Source organism: Lissotriton helveticus, chromosome 7, assembly GCF_964261635.1.
Source record: "Lissotriton helveticus chromosome 7, aLisHel1.1, whole genome shotgun sequence".
Lineage (NCBI taxonomy): Eukaryota > Metazoa > Chordata > Amphibia > Caudata > Salamandridae > Lissotriton > Lissotriton helveticus.
Genome location: NC_136068.1, coordinates 587,881,909 through 587,894,345, shown reverse-complemented (window position 1 = coordinate 587,894,345; position 12,437 = coordinate 587,881,909). Strand labels below are relative to the sequence as shown.

At 46.3% G+C, this 12,437-nt stretch overlaps 1 protein-coding gene and 1 long non-coding RNA gene across 10 annotated transcripts in view; one reads left to right on the top strand and one right to left on the bottom strand.

The window, feature by feature from the left end:
* Positions 1 to 12,437, bottom strand: part of BRD8 (bromodomain containing 8) — a 791,877-nt gene that overhangs the window by 51,481 nt on the left and 727,959 nt on the right. For all 9 annotated transcript variants that reach the window (XM_078652722.1, XM_078652724.1, XM_078652723.1 and 6 more), the window contains one exon: positions 10,680 to 10,748. In XM_078652722.1, coding sequence (XP_078508848.1) covers positions 10,680 to 10,748 — 69 coding nt within the window. The remainder of the gene's footprint in view (positions 1 to 10,679; positions 10,749 to 12,437) is intronic.
* LOC144768792 (uncharacterized) overlaps positions 1 to 12,437 on the top strand; it is a 108,676-nt gene that overhangs the window by 85,000 nt on the left and 11,239 nt on the right. The window lies entirely within an intron of this gene.

The following is a 12,437-nucleotide window of genomic DNA, read 5'->3' as shown; positions in this document are numbered from 1 at the left end:
GAATATTGTGGCGCAAATTAGAAATACAAATAACACAAAATGCTTTAAAATACTTTCCCACAACAACTTTCCCACAACGAGAATGTTTGTGTGCTCATAAGCTCATAGGCATTAATGAAAGACAGCGACAGTCTGCCAACAGCGTAGCCCTCCAATCAAGAACTGAACTCTAGGCCAATTGCTTTTGTATTAAAAGATATAGTTGTTTTATTTTAGAACCAACAAGGTATCAAAATATACTTTCTCGAATGAATTACTTCAGTTAAATACATTTCAAATAGGCAATAGACTTTTTGATTTCAATAGTTACAGTTGTTGCAATAGGCAACACAATTTCAAACACAGTGCAGCATTGAGCTCAATGGGAATTTCTAGTTAAATGCAATTAGTTACTTTGTAGATTACTTTTCTAACCACAGGACTGGATCCTAGATTCAGTCCTGGGACATGCAATGTAAACCGTTAAGTAAAAGCTTTTTGGTTACAGTAGTGATTTTGAAGGAGTATTATTGTATTTTAAAAGTTGACACTTAGAAACTTTTCTAGATGAAATTACCAATGTTATCTTATGGAAGGAATTTCAGTTTGCAGGTAAAGTATGTTTACGTTACTTTTGTAATCCAGGGCTGGGCTCCTAGGTTCAGCACTGGGACATCTATCTACAACAGGCAATGAATTAAGTTTTTATCGTTGGCACGGTTTTTAAAGAATATTTGTAAGTTTCAAAAATCGACACTTAGAAACTTTTTCAGCAAAAAGCAGGAAATGATATCCTATGGAAGGAAATTTAAGTTACTGGTAAGTACGGTTAAAATTACTTTTCAGGGTCAGTACTGAGCTACAAGATGCAGCACTGAGGTCTCTCCTGATAATAGGTGAGTAAAACGGAATTCGTTGTTCGGCTGATTTTAGATTAATATTTTAAAGTTTCAAAACTCCACACTAGAATTCCCAGGTGAAACCAGTCAATGTTAGCCTATGGAAGAAGAATGAGTTATCGGCTTTTAGGTAAGTACTCGACTGGCAGAGTTAAGTTTCTGGGCATAGACTCAGGGGTCTCCCAGGGTCAGGTAGGTACACTTGGTACACGCTCAGCGGCACAGAGGTAGTTAGGCCCAATGTTATCCAATGAGTGGCAGGGGGCCTTCGGTAAGTGGCTGCTGGCAAGCAGGCCACGCGGCTGTGGGAGCTGGGCTCCTGGTCACTTGTTCAGGGCAAATGGGGAAGTAGGTTAACTAAAAGGTTGCACTGCCAGAGGCACTGGGGCGGCTGGGTGCAGGGTGCTTTTGAGCTGTCGGGTGCTCAATGTTATTCAATGAAGATCTTGGAAAGTGGTCAAAGGCTGCGGGCTCGGGGACGGAGGATCTTCAGCAGCGACCAACACTTCGAGGGGTAAGTTGGGATCTTGGAGGATAGGTAGGCCCCCCGGAGTAGGGCACAGGTGTCAGTGGGGCACCGGGTGTAGGGGTGTCTTTTGACGTCGGGAAATTTTATCCTCCGCTGGTCGTGGTTGGAGGGGTCCCTGGTTCTGAGGCTGCAGGCGTCGCCGAGGAGGGTTCTTGAAATTAAATGAAATGAAAGGAAAGGGCATTTGTAAAGCGCATGGCTACCAGGAGGCCTCCCAGTGCTAGGCAGGACTACTGAGCGGGTGGGCAGAACAGGATGATTAATTTAAGGGATCAGAAAGGTTTTAAGTTGTTTCCTGAAGGCGCAGTGACTGGGCTCCTTTCGGAGGTGGAGCCGCAGAGCGTTCCAAAGTCTGCCCGCATTCAAGGAAAAAAGCAATCAAGGAAAAAATTCTGCCGTTACTTCTAGATCGTTTGATTCTGGGGGTCTCAATGAAAAGGAGGTAATCCGAGCAAAGCATTCTCCTAGCTTTGTATGGCTGAATTATGGCTGAAATCAGGGGAGGGCCTTTCCCCTGAAGGGATTCATGAACAATGCAGAGTGATTTAAAGCTGATTCGCTCCTTCACTGTAAGCCAGTGAAGGAGACGGAGGGCGGGTTTTGCAGAGAGCAATTTGGAAGTTTCCTTCAACAATCTGGCTGCATAGTTCTGAATGACCTGCAGTCTATTGATCACTGAGGTAGGGGCTCCCAGATAGAGTGCATTGCCATAGTCCAGTCTAGAGAGCAGAATAGACTGGACCATGATTTTATTGGCTTGGAGAGGGAGCAGGGGAAGCACTTTCCTTGCCATTCTGATCAGGCCAAAGCAAGTTGCCACTGACTTCCTGGCTTGCACTTGAAAAGTCAGATTATGGTCTAGCCAGATGCCCACGCTCTTTATTTGAGGCTTAGGGGTTGGAACTGAACCCATGCATGCTGGCCAGATGGTTCTGAGTGCCGTATTGTCAAAGTTGCCCAGGGTCATGACCTCGGTCTTTTCTCCATTTAATTTCAGGTGGGAGGACCCCATCCATTTTACAACTTCCATGAGACAAGCTTTCGGGGTCGTGGAGTATGGTGTGGATTGGTTTAAGGCTACGACCAGTTGGGTGTCGTCCGCATAGGTGACCATATGGATCCCAAAAGGGGCCACAATTGATGCCAAAGGGACCATATAAGCGTTGAAAAGCGTCGGGCTCAGCGACGAGCCCTGTGGTACGCCACACTAGAGAGGCGGGGGTTTGAAGCTCATGCCCTCTTCAAAAGCCTGAAATGAACGACCTTCCAGGAAGGAGCGCAGCCAACTCAGGGCAGTTAAGGCTACTCCCAACTTGCCAGGACGGTGTATCAAGACCTGGTGATTCACCGTATCGAAGGCTGTGCTCAAGTCTAACAGGATGATGGCCGCCGCACCTCCTGCATCTAAAAGTTTCCTGCTTTCCTGCACAACCGCCAGCAAAGCAGTCTCCATGCTCTGCCTAGGCCGAGAGCCGGTTTGGGAAGGCACTGTATTCCAGGTCAGAATCGCCGGGGGGATGTCGTCAGGGTCTTTGTCCACTCGGGCACAGGCCGTGCTCGGCGGGGGCAGAGTGGGCTGAATTTGCGGTTCCTGGCTGGCACCAGGGGTATGCTGTTTGAGCAGAACCACTGCTCGTGGGAGTCCCAGTCTCTAAGAGGGTCAAGGCAGGTCCTCCGGGGTTCTCGAGGTTGATGTTCGCAGGCGACACCGGGATTTAGCAGGAGCAGGTTCAAGGATCAACAGGCCTGTAGGGCTGGGGCCAAGTCTGTTGGTGTTGCCCTCTTGTTAGCAGCTACATGGCAACACTTCTTCTTCTTGGTCATCTTTCTTGTTTCGAAATCGGGATCTGAGGAAGGAAGGTTCAAGGTGGCCTGTAGGGCTGGGGCCAAGTCTGTTGGTGTTGTCCTCTTGTTAGCAGCTACATGGCAAGTCTTCTTCTTCTTGGTCTTCTTTCTTGTTTCGAAATCGGGATCTGAGGAAGGAAGGTTCAAGGTGCCCCTAAATACTTTAGGGGTGTTACAGGTAGGGGAAGGGCAGGGACCAATAGGTCCCTGTCCTGGGGTGAGTACACCCCCTATCCTGCTCCTCTCCTGTGGGAGGGGGGCAGGAGCCTATCTCTGATTGGGCAGGGCTCCCCATCCTCAAGATGTCCCGAGCCTGGAGTTGTGCTTCTCCTCGCCTCTCCCACCTGAGGGGTGGAGTAGGCACAGGCTGGCACACCCCCTTTCCTCACGTAGGTTTTCCCGCCAGTCTTCCCGCCAGAGTGGGGGTCAGGACTGGTGGGGGCCAGTTCCTGAGTACAGCAAGTGGCCTGGAGAAGCTCACAAAGGCGGCATGCCTTTGAAGCTTCCCCTTGCCCATCCTGGGGGAGGAGTCCTAGCACCTTCCCCAGGATGTGCATTGTTGCAGGCCCAGAAGAGCGGGGGGCTCTCCACCCAGGGGTCCAGCAACATGTCTGCTGTGTGGCAGCCTCTACAGCCACTCAGCCCAGATGTGGATTGTAGGTTAGCTTTCAGGGGACATCTCTAAGATGCCCTCTGTACTGCATGTTACATTAAATCCCACACTGGTATTAGTGTGGGTTTAATGTGCTGAGAAGTTTGATATCAAAATTGTCAGTCTTCAGTGTAGCTATTATGGTACTGTGGAGTTTGTAATGACAACCTCCCAGCACCATATACTCTTAATGGCATGACTGCACTTACGGTGCCCAGGAATGGCCCTGGGTACTGTAGGGGCACAGGGCTCATGCACCTGTGCCCACACCTCTGGCATAGGGCACCCAGGTAGAGGGGTGACTGATGTATGCCAGGGCAGTGGGTTTGTGGGCATGGCACACAGGGATGTGTGCCATGTCGACTCTTTGTTTAGTTATGTACCAGGACACTCAGCCTGCAAAGGCAGTGTCTGTGTGTCGGGGTACAGCGCCCCTAAGGGTGGCACAATAAGTGTGGCAGCCCTTAAGGGTCTTCTCTGGTCATAAAGCCCTGGGTACCTAGGGTACCATTTAACAGGGGCTGACATGTGGCCAGAGATGCCAATTGGGGTTTAGTGTCAACACAGTTTTTAAGGAAGGAACACCGGCCCTGGGCACCTGATTGGCAGGAGCCCAGGACACACTCAGTCAAAGCACATCAGCAATTCAGCAAAAAGTGGGGACATACCATGCAAGAAAGATGGCACTTTCTCACATGTATGTATTTCTCAATCATTTGTTTCAATTTTTTGGGGGCAACAGCTTTTCTGGAAGAGACTCTATTTAACTCGCAGATTCCTCAACTTGTGCATTTCCCTAGGTGCCAGACTGAATCTGGAAACTTTTGGTAGCAACTTCCTCCTGCACTGGCAGGTGCTGTTAAAAATGTGTTTCAAATGCTAAACATACCAATGTCTGAGGGCCTGCAGATGTCAATAACTCTTTAAATATAGCCTACCAGGTTATTCTTTGATGTGCTTGGAATATATGTGACAGGTGAACAAGTTACACACCTTTGGTAACAGTTTTTCTGGAAGAGACTCTATCTAACTAGCAGATCCCTCATCTTGTTCATTTCCCCAAGTGCCAGACGGAATCTAGAAACTTTTGGTAGCAAAACCATTACTGCACCGGCAGGTGGTGTCTTGCGGCTCTGGGTCAGATCTGTCCCACCTCGGATGTGACATCGGGACCCTTAAATAAGTGCCCCATCCACACATTGACATCGGCTTCTGTGTGCTCTCTGTCTGTGCCCTTAGATGCCGAGACATTGAAAGCAAATATGACACGTTCAGACTTTCTGATTTGGGATCTTATTAATGGACTAAATGAAACCATTCTACAGAATAGGGAGAAGGGTTGGTCAGTGACGAATCTGCAGTTAGACTCTCTAACAGAAAAGCTGTTACCCAAGGTAAGTAACTTGTTCTTCTGATAGAGACTTCTAACAGCAGTTTCTTCACCTTGTGAATAGATACCAAAGCAGTATGAAGGGTCTGTGGAATTGCTCAGACTAGAAATCCTGCAGAACAGATCAGGTGAAGTGCCCATTCCCCCGGACCTGGCTGTCCAGGCAGTAGTGTTTCAGGAAAACATGTGGAGGGACGCCCACGTAGTTGCTTGGCAAATGCCCAAACTGGCACAACACATGCTAGATCAGTATTAAAAGCTTTTCCTGAAGTGGAATGAGTACGCAATCCTCTTGGGGGGTGTTTTTTATTTTGCCAGCCCATACATGATCTTGATCCATAATACAATTCATTGGTAGATGGCTCTCTTTTACACAGCTTTACCCTTTTTTGCCCCAGAGAAACCCACTAAGAGCTGATCATCCAGCTGATGTTACTTGGTGCGAATGATGCAGAATCTGGGGAGATGGAGTCTTTCTTCCACTTCTACTAGAGATGTATGAGGTAGGGCAAAGAAAGCTGGCAGGGTAATAGACTGCCGAGACTGCCCTATGAAAAAGGATGTGATGGGCTTTGGTAGGAATGCAGCTTTTGTCCTAAGTACCAGTATATCTGGGAAGAAGAAGGTATACAGCAACTGGATAGACAAAGCTTGCAGAGCACTCATGCAATGAGCTGATGGGATTGCTATGAGGAAGATTTCTTGTGAGGAGGCAGAAGGAACAGCTATGCAGTGCTTCAAACAGGGCACCTATGAGATAAGTGAGAAACAAATTGAGTCCCATTGAGGCATCACATAAGGGCATGCCCAGAACATATGAATCAGCCCTTTGCATCACAACAGGAAATTTGAACAATCATTAGGTTGGAGTATAAAGTCAGAGAGGACCAATAAATAATCATAAACTGTTCCCACAGCAAAGCCTTGCTGGGCCAACGAAAGACAAAATAACAGTATGTCAACAAACTGTGCGTATAACAGCTGGGTGGTATGAGAGAAACACCATACAAAAAACTTCTCACAGCATCCTACATAAACAGGTTTAGTAGAGGGACGTCTGGATGCCAAGATAACACAAACTATTTCAGGAGGAAGCTTGAAAACCATCAACTGCCGTCGCTCAAGCTCCATGCATGAAGTGTAGGTTGTGTAGGCTCAGATGCAGGACCCTGACTTGCTCCTGCAACAGGAGGTTTTCCTGAAGGTGCAGCTGGAGTGGAGGACAACATGCTCATAGCAAGTAGTTCCAGGTACCACACTCTATTTACCGAGTCTGGGGGCACAGAAATGACTTGGGCCAGGTCCTTCCTGATCTTCCTGGGCAAGAGAGCTAGCAGTAGGAAGGTGTACAGGAATTCCAAGCTCCCTAAGCAAAAAGCGTCTCTGTACAAGCACTTCCTTGTGAACTTTAACGTTCAAATGTTTGGACACCGCACATTCTCTGTGGTGACAAAAAGATCCACTCAGGGTCTCCCCATTATTGGAAGATGCTTTGTGTCCCGTCTGAATACAGCCACCATTCATGATCCGCTAGGCAACACCAACTGAGTTTGTCGTCCTGATATCTGAAGGTCCTGCCCGGGGCTGTGCAACCAGAGACATATCCTACACATTTAGCCACTTCCAGAGGCACAGGGCCTCCTGGCACAGAACCCATTATCAACCACACTCTGCCTTGTTTGTTGCAACACCACACTGAGGTAGTATTGTCTGTAAGAACCAATAACGGTTTCCCTTTGATGGTCAGGAAGGATGCTTACAGTGTCAAGTGGATCGCCTACAACTCCAGCAAGTTAATGTGGAGAGGAGCTTCCACCGCAGACCAGAGTCATCTGATTTCCACTTCTCCCAGATGACCTTTCCAACCGAGCAACAATGAATCCATCACAACTGTTAGCTGTGGGCGGGGCAGGGAGAGGGATCTGCCACTGGTTCATTTGCTCTCTTGAATCCACCAGTGCAGATTTTTTGCAGTCTCCTCCGAAACCTGGAAGGAATCTGAACCATTCCCTAGGTACTGAGTCTACTGAGACTTTAGACTACAGAGTTTGCATGTGCCACCTGGCGTGGTCCACCAGCAAAAGGCAGAATGCAGGATGCCAAAAGGCCAAGAAGCCTCAGAAACACTCTCACTGAGACCCTGGTAATGCCGGCCATCGTATGGAGGTGGCTTACAACTGTTTGGTGCAAAGATTTCTACAGTAGTCAGTCATGGCAGGATTGGGAAGTCTGGTATCCCCAACCTCCGCAGATGATCAGCAACCACCACCATCACCTTTGTGAGACCTGAGGTGCATTGGTATGGTCTAAGGGGAGTACAGAGAATGGAATGTGCTTGTGGCCTACCTGAAACTGCAGGTAGCATTTGCTGGACTGCCAGACAGGAATGTGGAAGTATGAGTCCTGCAGATCCTTTGCCACCCATCCAGTCTCCTGGATCCAGAGCAGACAAAACCAGGCCAAAATGAGCATTTTGAACTTGTCTTTCCAGCGGAAGAAGTTCAGAGGGCGAAGATCGAGAATAGGACACAGGCCTCCATCCTTTTTTTCGACACCAAAAAGTAATTGAAATGTCTGATCCCGGCACACTTTCTATGGTTCCCTTGGTCAAGAAAGCTTAAACTTCCCCTGGGATAGTGGACAAGTTGTCCTCCAGGAAGTATTGTGGCGTGGGAGGCATTTCGGAAGGGAGTGACAAGAATTGGAGGGAGTAACTATTTTGCACAATCTGGAGCACCCACTGGTCGGATGTAATGCTCCTCCACCCGGGGAGGTAAAAGGCGACATGGCCCCCTACTGTGTGTTTGTGCAATGCCAAGGGCAACTTAAAACGGGTTTGCAGCAACTGTGGAAGGAGGGGCAGAGGACTGGGTAGTACTCTACCCATGGGGACCTGGAAGCTGGTATGTTGTAGAGGCAAGCTGTGAAGCAGCCTCTGCTTGTGACTCCTTCCAAAGTCCAAAAAGTGGTGAATTTGCAGGGGATACTGCAGGGGAGGTGGTGCCAACCCAAGAGTGCATGGCTGAGTCTGCCTTATCTCTGAAGAGACGTGTGCTATCAAATGGAATGTTCATAAGAGACTGCCCTACCCAATCAATCGGTGGTGTCCCAACCCAAGTGAATTGAGTACTTTGATGTGTCCTGCAGAACTGCAATGATGCGTTGGAAGTTGGGCCTGATATAATCAGGCGCGGTTAGCATGATGTCCACCACCATGTCCTATAAAAATGGGAGTATAGCCCCAGGTGGAAGCAAGTGTTCAGCAACCTGAGAGTGAAGCTGGCTGAGAGGAGAACTTTCCTTTAGTGAATGCATCTATGTGTTTCGATTCTGTCTGGCGAGGTGTTGAGAAATGCATTGGGGTTGATACAATTAGTAGAGGCCTTCACCATCAGGCTCTCTTGGATGGGTTGCTTAAGGAGGAAGGCAGGGTCTTCTGAAGAAGGTCTACACCTCCTTATAATCTACCTACTCACTGAGGGCAAGATCCTGGTTTTGTCCAGGTGCCCTGCACTGTGAGGTCCTCATTAAAAGGAAGAAGAGGTTCCTGTTTGGTCTGTCCTGGATGGAGCACTTCTGTGAGGACATTTGTTTCTGTCCTCCATGAGGTGTAGCAGTGAACGCCTCTGACCCAGGAATTTCAAACACAATGAAACAAGGGATGGAATTGGTTTTGAGGATGAGACAGTTCGCGACCTGGCGGTACCCAGGGCGTCACAGGGCCCTTCATCATGGGAGCTGCTGAGATGAAGGAGTACTGTGTTTCAAATTCTTCTCCAACTTCTTAGACTTATTTTAAGACCTTGACCTCAAAGAGGATCGTTTGTGAGTGCAGCGTAGAAGGAGTAGGCGCTCACTCTTGACTTCGACCCAAACCAGATTTTGTTGCACTTCTGACTTCTCAACGATGCAAAGTTAAGCCTCGCAGTCATAGATAGCCTTTGTGCATTTGCACATGTTGTTGAGTTTTGTCTAGAGCACATACAACATTGACAGGCCTCGTTGGGGTCCGCCCCGACCTCTGCTTGTGGTAGTCTTTACACGGTTTGAACTTTGTTATTTTTCTGAGGGGACATGTCCCTTCCACACTGGCGAAAGTTACTAAAAAATGCTCTGTCAACTTGACAGTGTTTGAGGGAGCGAGCTCCCGGTTCCACATTGGAAGGCTTCACTTAAGAATCTGGAACAAGTTCAGTGGATGGAATTAGAGCCCATCATAGTCATTAGGGAATGAGCAGGTTAGGTCAAAGATGTCTTTCACATGAGGTGACTATGTAGTTTTTACCTGGGTTGAAATTAGTTAAGGGGCCCTTGAGGGCGTTTTTAAATATTCCTTTTAGGATAGAGGGGACAGGATGCGGCCTAGAGGCTAGGGCGGTCGACCTCGAAGCTGGGGAACCGGATTCGCGTCTCAGCAGGGACGCTCAACATCCTGTGATTCTGGGCAAATCACTTAATCTCTCTGTGCCTAAAAATAGAACGTGTCTGTCTGTAACATAACTGGTGCTGTGTAAAGTGCTCCGATACCTTCAGTTCTAGTTTGCGCTATATAAAACAAATTTTTTTAATTAGGCGCACCTAGTTATGCACACAATTAGTGCTCAACTCTTGACGATGTCCTTTTAATAATGTGTAGATGAGTGCTCCAGTTCTTAGTAATGCAATTAGCATGAACCCTTGCAAGCACAGGGTGGGGTGAGGCACCTCCTTATAGATGCCTAAGCAACTAATCATTGACAATGGTTGATGCTGGAGAAAGAATGTGCACTACACTGTGGCACGTCCTACCCACCCAGCCGCAAATGACAGGCATGAAAGCAGAATATAAAGGGGTATAGAGTCATAAAAGAGTTGGTGGTTTAACCCAAAAGTTCTATTACAATGAAACGATACTACCCCTGAAGGCCTGATCTGGTGAGAGTTCTTTCCTAACATCCAGAACCAAAATTTGAAGATTTATTGGAGATCGCTATGAAACATTTACACCTCACCTCGAGATAGATGTTGGTCAGTCGTCACCTTCTCAAGAGTTTGTATGCGAACAGGGACATTCCAATATAGGAGGCTAATTTGTTTTCATTCAGAAGTATCTTCTAAACTAGCAGATGCATGAGGCTTTCATAAATGTCACTGTGGCAGAGCTCTTACAAAATTACCTTTTTGCAAATTTAGTAATTACAGGTACACTCATTGGAGCACAAAATAACTTAAAATACATTTTTATGCATGGTCCACATTTTCACAGTTAGCACAAACGCGAACCAAAAACCTTCACATTTAGGAGTGCTCAGAATATTGATGAAAGGGTGACCTTAAAACTCAAATATGGTCACTTTTGGCAGAGATCTTTTCAGTATCCCTCTTTTAAGTTACATTTCTACTAACCTTTTGATGATATCGTTGTAGCCCGGAGCCTGCCTGTCAGAAACCGGTTTCATGAAGCACCCAGCAAATCTGCAGAGAAAAGTGAACAAATCCTCATTGAAGGAAATGCCATCGATATAAAGCCAAGAATCATCGCAGCACACACTCCGATGCCAGCAGTCTCCTGCTCTCAAAAGAAAAGCATTGGGGAATAACCAACCACCTAACCAGCAGCCAACCAATGCATTAACCAATCAGCCATGCAAACAGCAAACCAAGCGCTGCTAAGACATCAAGAGCTCCAGCATCAGCCCCAACTAATCAAGTTCTGCTAACATTATCACTCAACGGATATGAAAAGACGAGGCTATTAGATTGATGGAGAGTCATACAAATGTATCCACAATCCCAACACTATTTTTGATTCTTAGTTAACAAAGCATTACAAAATGTGTGTTCTGTGTGGGAGCAGGGCTATCAGTACTTCTTTATAAAACTCCCTTCCACTGTACTACTGCAATATCCTTAATGATCTGGACAGAGCAAGAGCCCCCTTGCCTAACATAGGTCAGCGCGAGTGGTTCGGGTACTAACCCTTAAAACGGAATAATATCCCTTAATCGGAAGATATGGGGCCATTCGATTACGGAAATGTATGTAAATAAATACAAAGTTTTGGAAAAGCATTGGTCTTTCGTAGGTTGTGGTTGGATGATAGACTTAGCCTGCAGTACATAAGTGGAGCTAGAAAAGCAATATATGGATAACATTTGCTTAAAAAGAAATAACACATATGTTGTGGAATAAAAAAAAAACTACATTGTATACACAATGTGATAGAGAAGAAACAATACTATCGCTAAGGACAGAACACGCACTTTGAATTACGATTCACTCTTTAAGACGCCACAACTAACTCCATGAAAATGTTATGAAAGATATGTGCGCTAATTTAGAATAAAGCAGCAAATGTCCCACGGAAACACTGTGCTGATGTTGTGTGATAATCACTGCACACTGAATGTGCAATCAATACAGCTGGGGGGTTGATGAGTGATTGCAGAGGATGTAAATGAGAGGAGAATGTGTTAGAAGAAAAGAAGAGTTGGATGTTCTAAACGCATATTTTTATATATTAATGAGTTAAATGCATTGGCATGCTTTTGAGACTTTATAATAAACTAGAAAGAACGCATCAGCTTTCCTTTAACTGTTTCTTTAATCAGAACAATTGACTCACAATATCATTTCTAATTTAATTTATTTTTCATTTATGTGTGTGCAGTAAAGTTAAATCCGCCGAAGTGATTGAGAATTTAGGTAATGAGGCTCAAGGTAAGAGGAACTTTTGTGACAAATAAGACTGGGGTTTTGAGATACACTAGTACGATTTCAAGATATCTCTATGCTCTTCTCTTTAAGGGGTTCAGCTTTAAAATATACAGATTATCCAGAATACATCTGTCTCCTTAAGTAATTTAACACAACAGCACTTAAGCCGTATTCCCGGCAAGGACACTACAATGAGAGCACGAGTACAAACTCTTGGTGTATAGCAAAAGTGCACTTTGGATCAAGTCGTGGTGACCAGTTTGTGTATGGAGTAAGAGTCTATGGGCAAGGAAGGGCTTAGGACCTTTTCGTCAAACTAGAGAAATAGATGAGTAATTGATCATCTATCCTAAAGTCAACTGTTCTCTGTGAACAGAAAATGGGTGCTCCCCTCTAAAGTATGCACTTTCTTCAATGTCTTAAAAGGGTGAGATGGTGAGAAGAAGG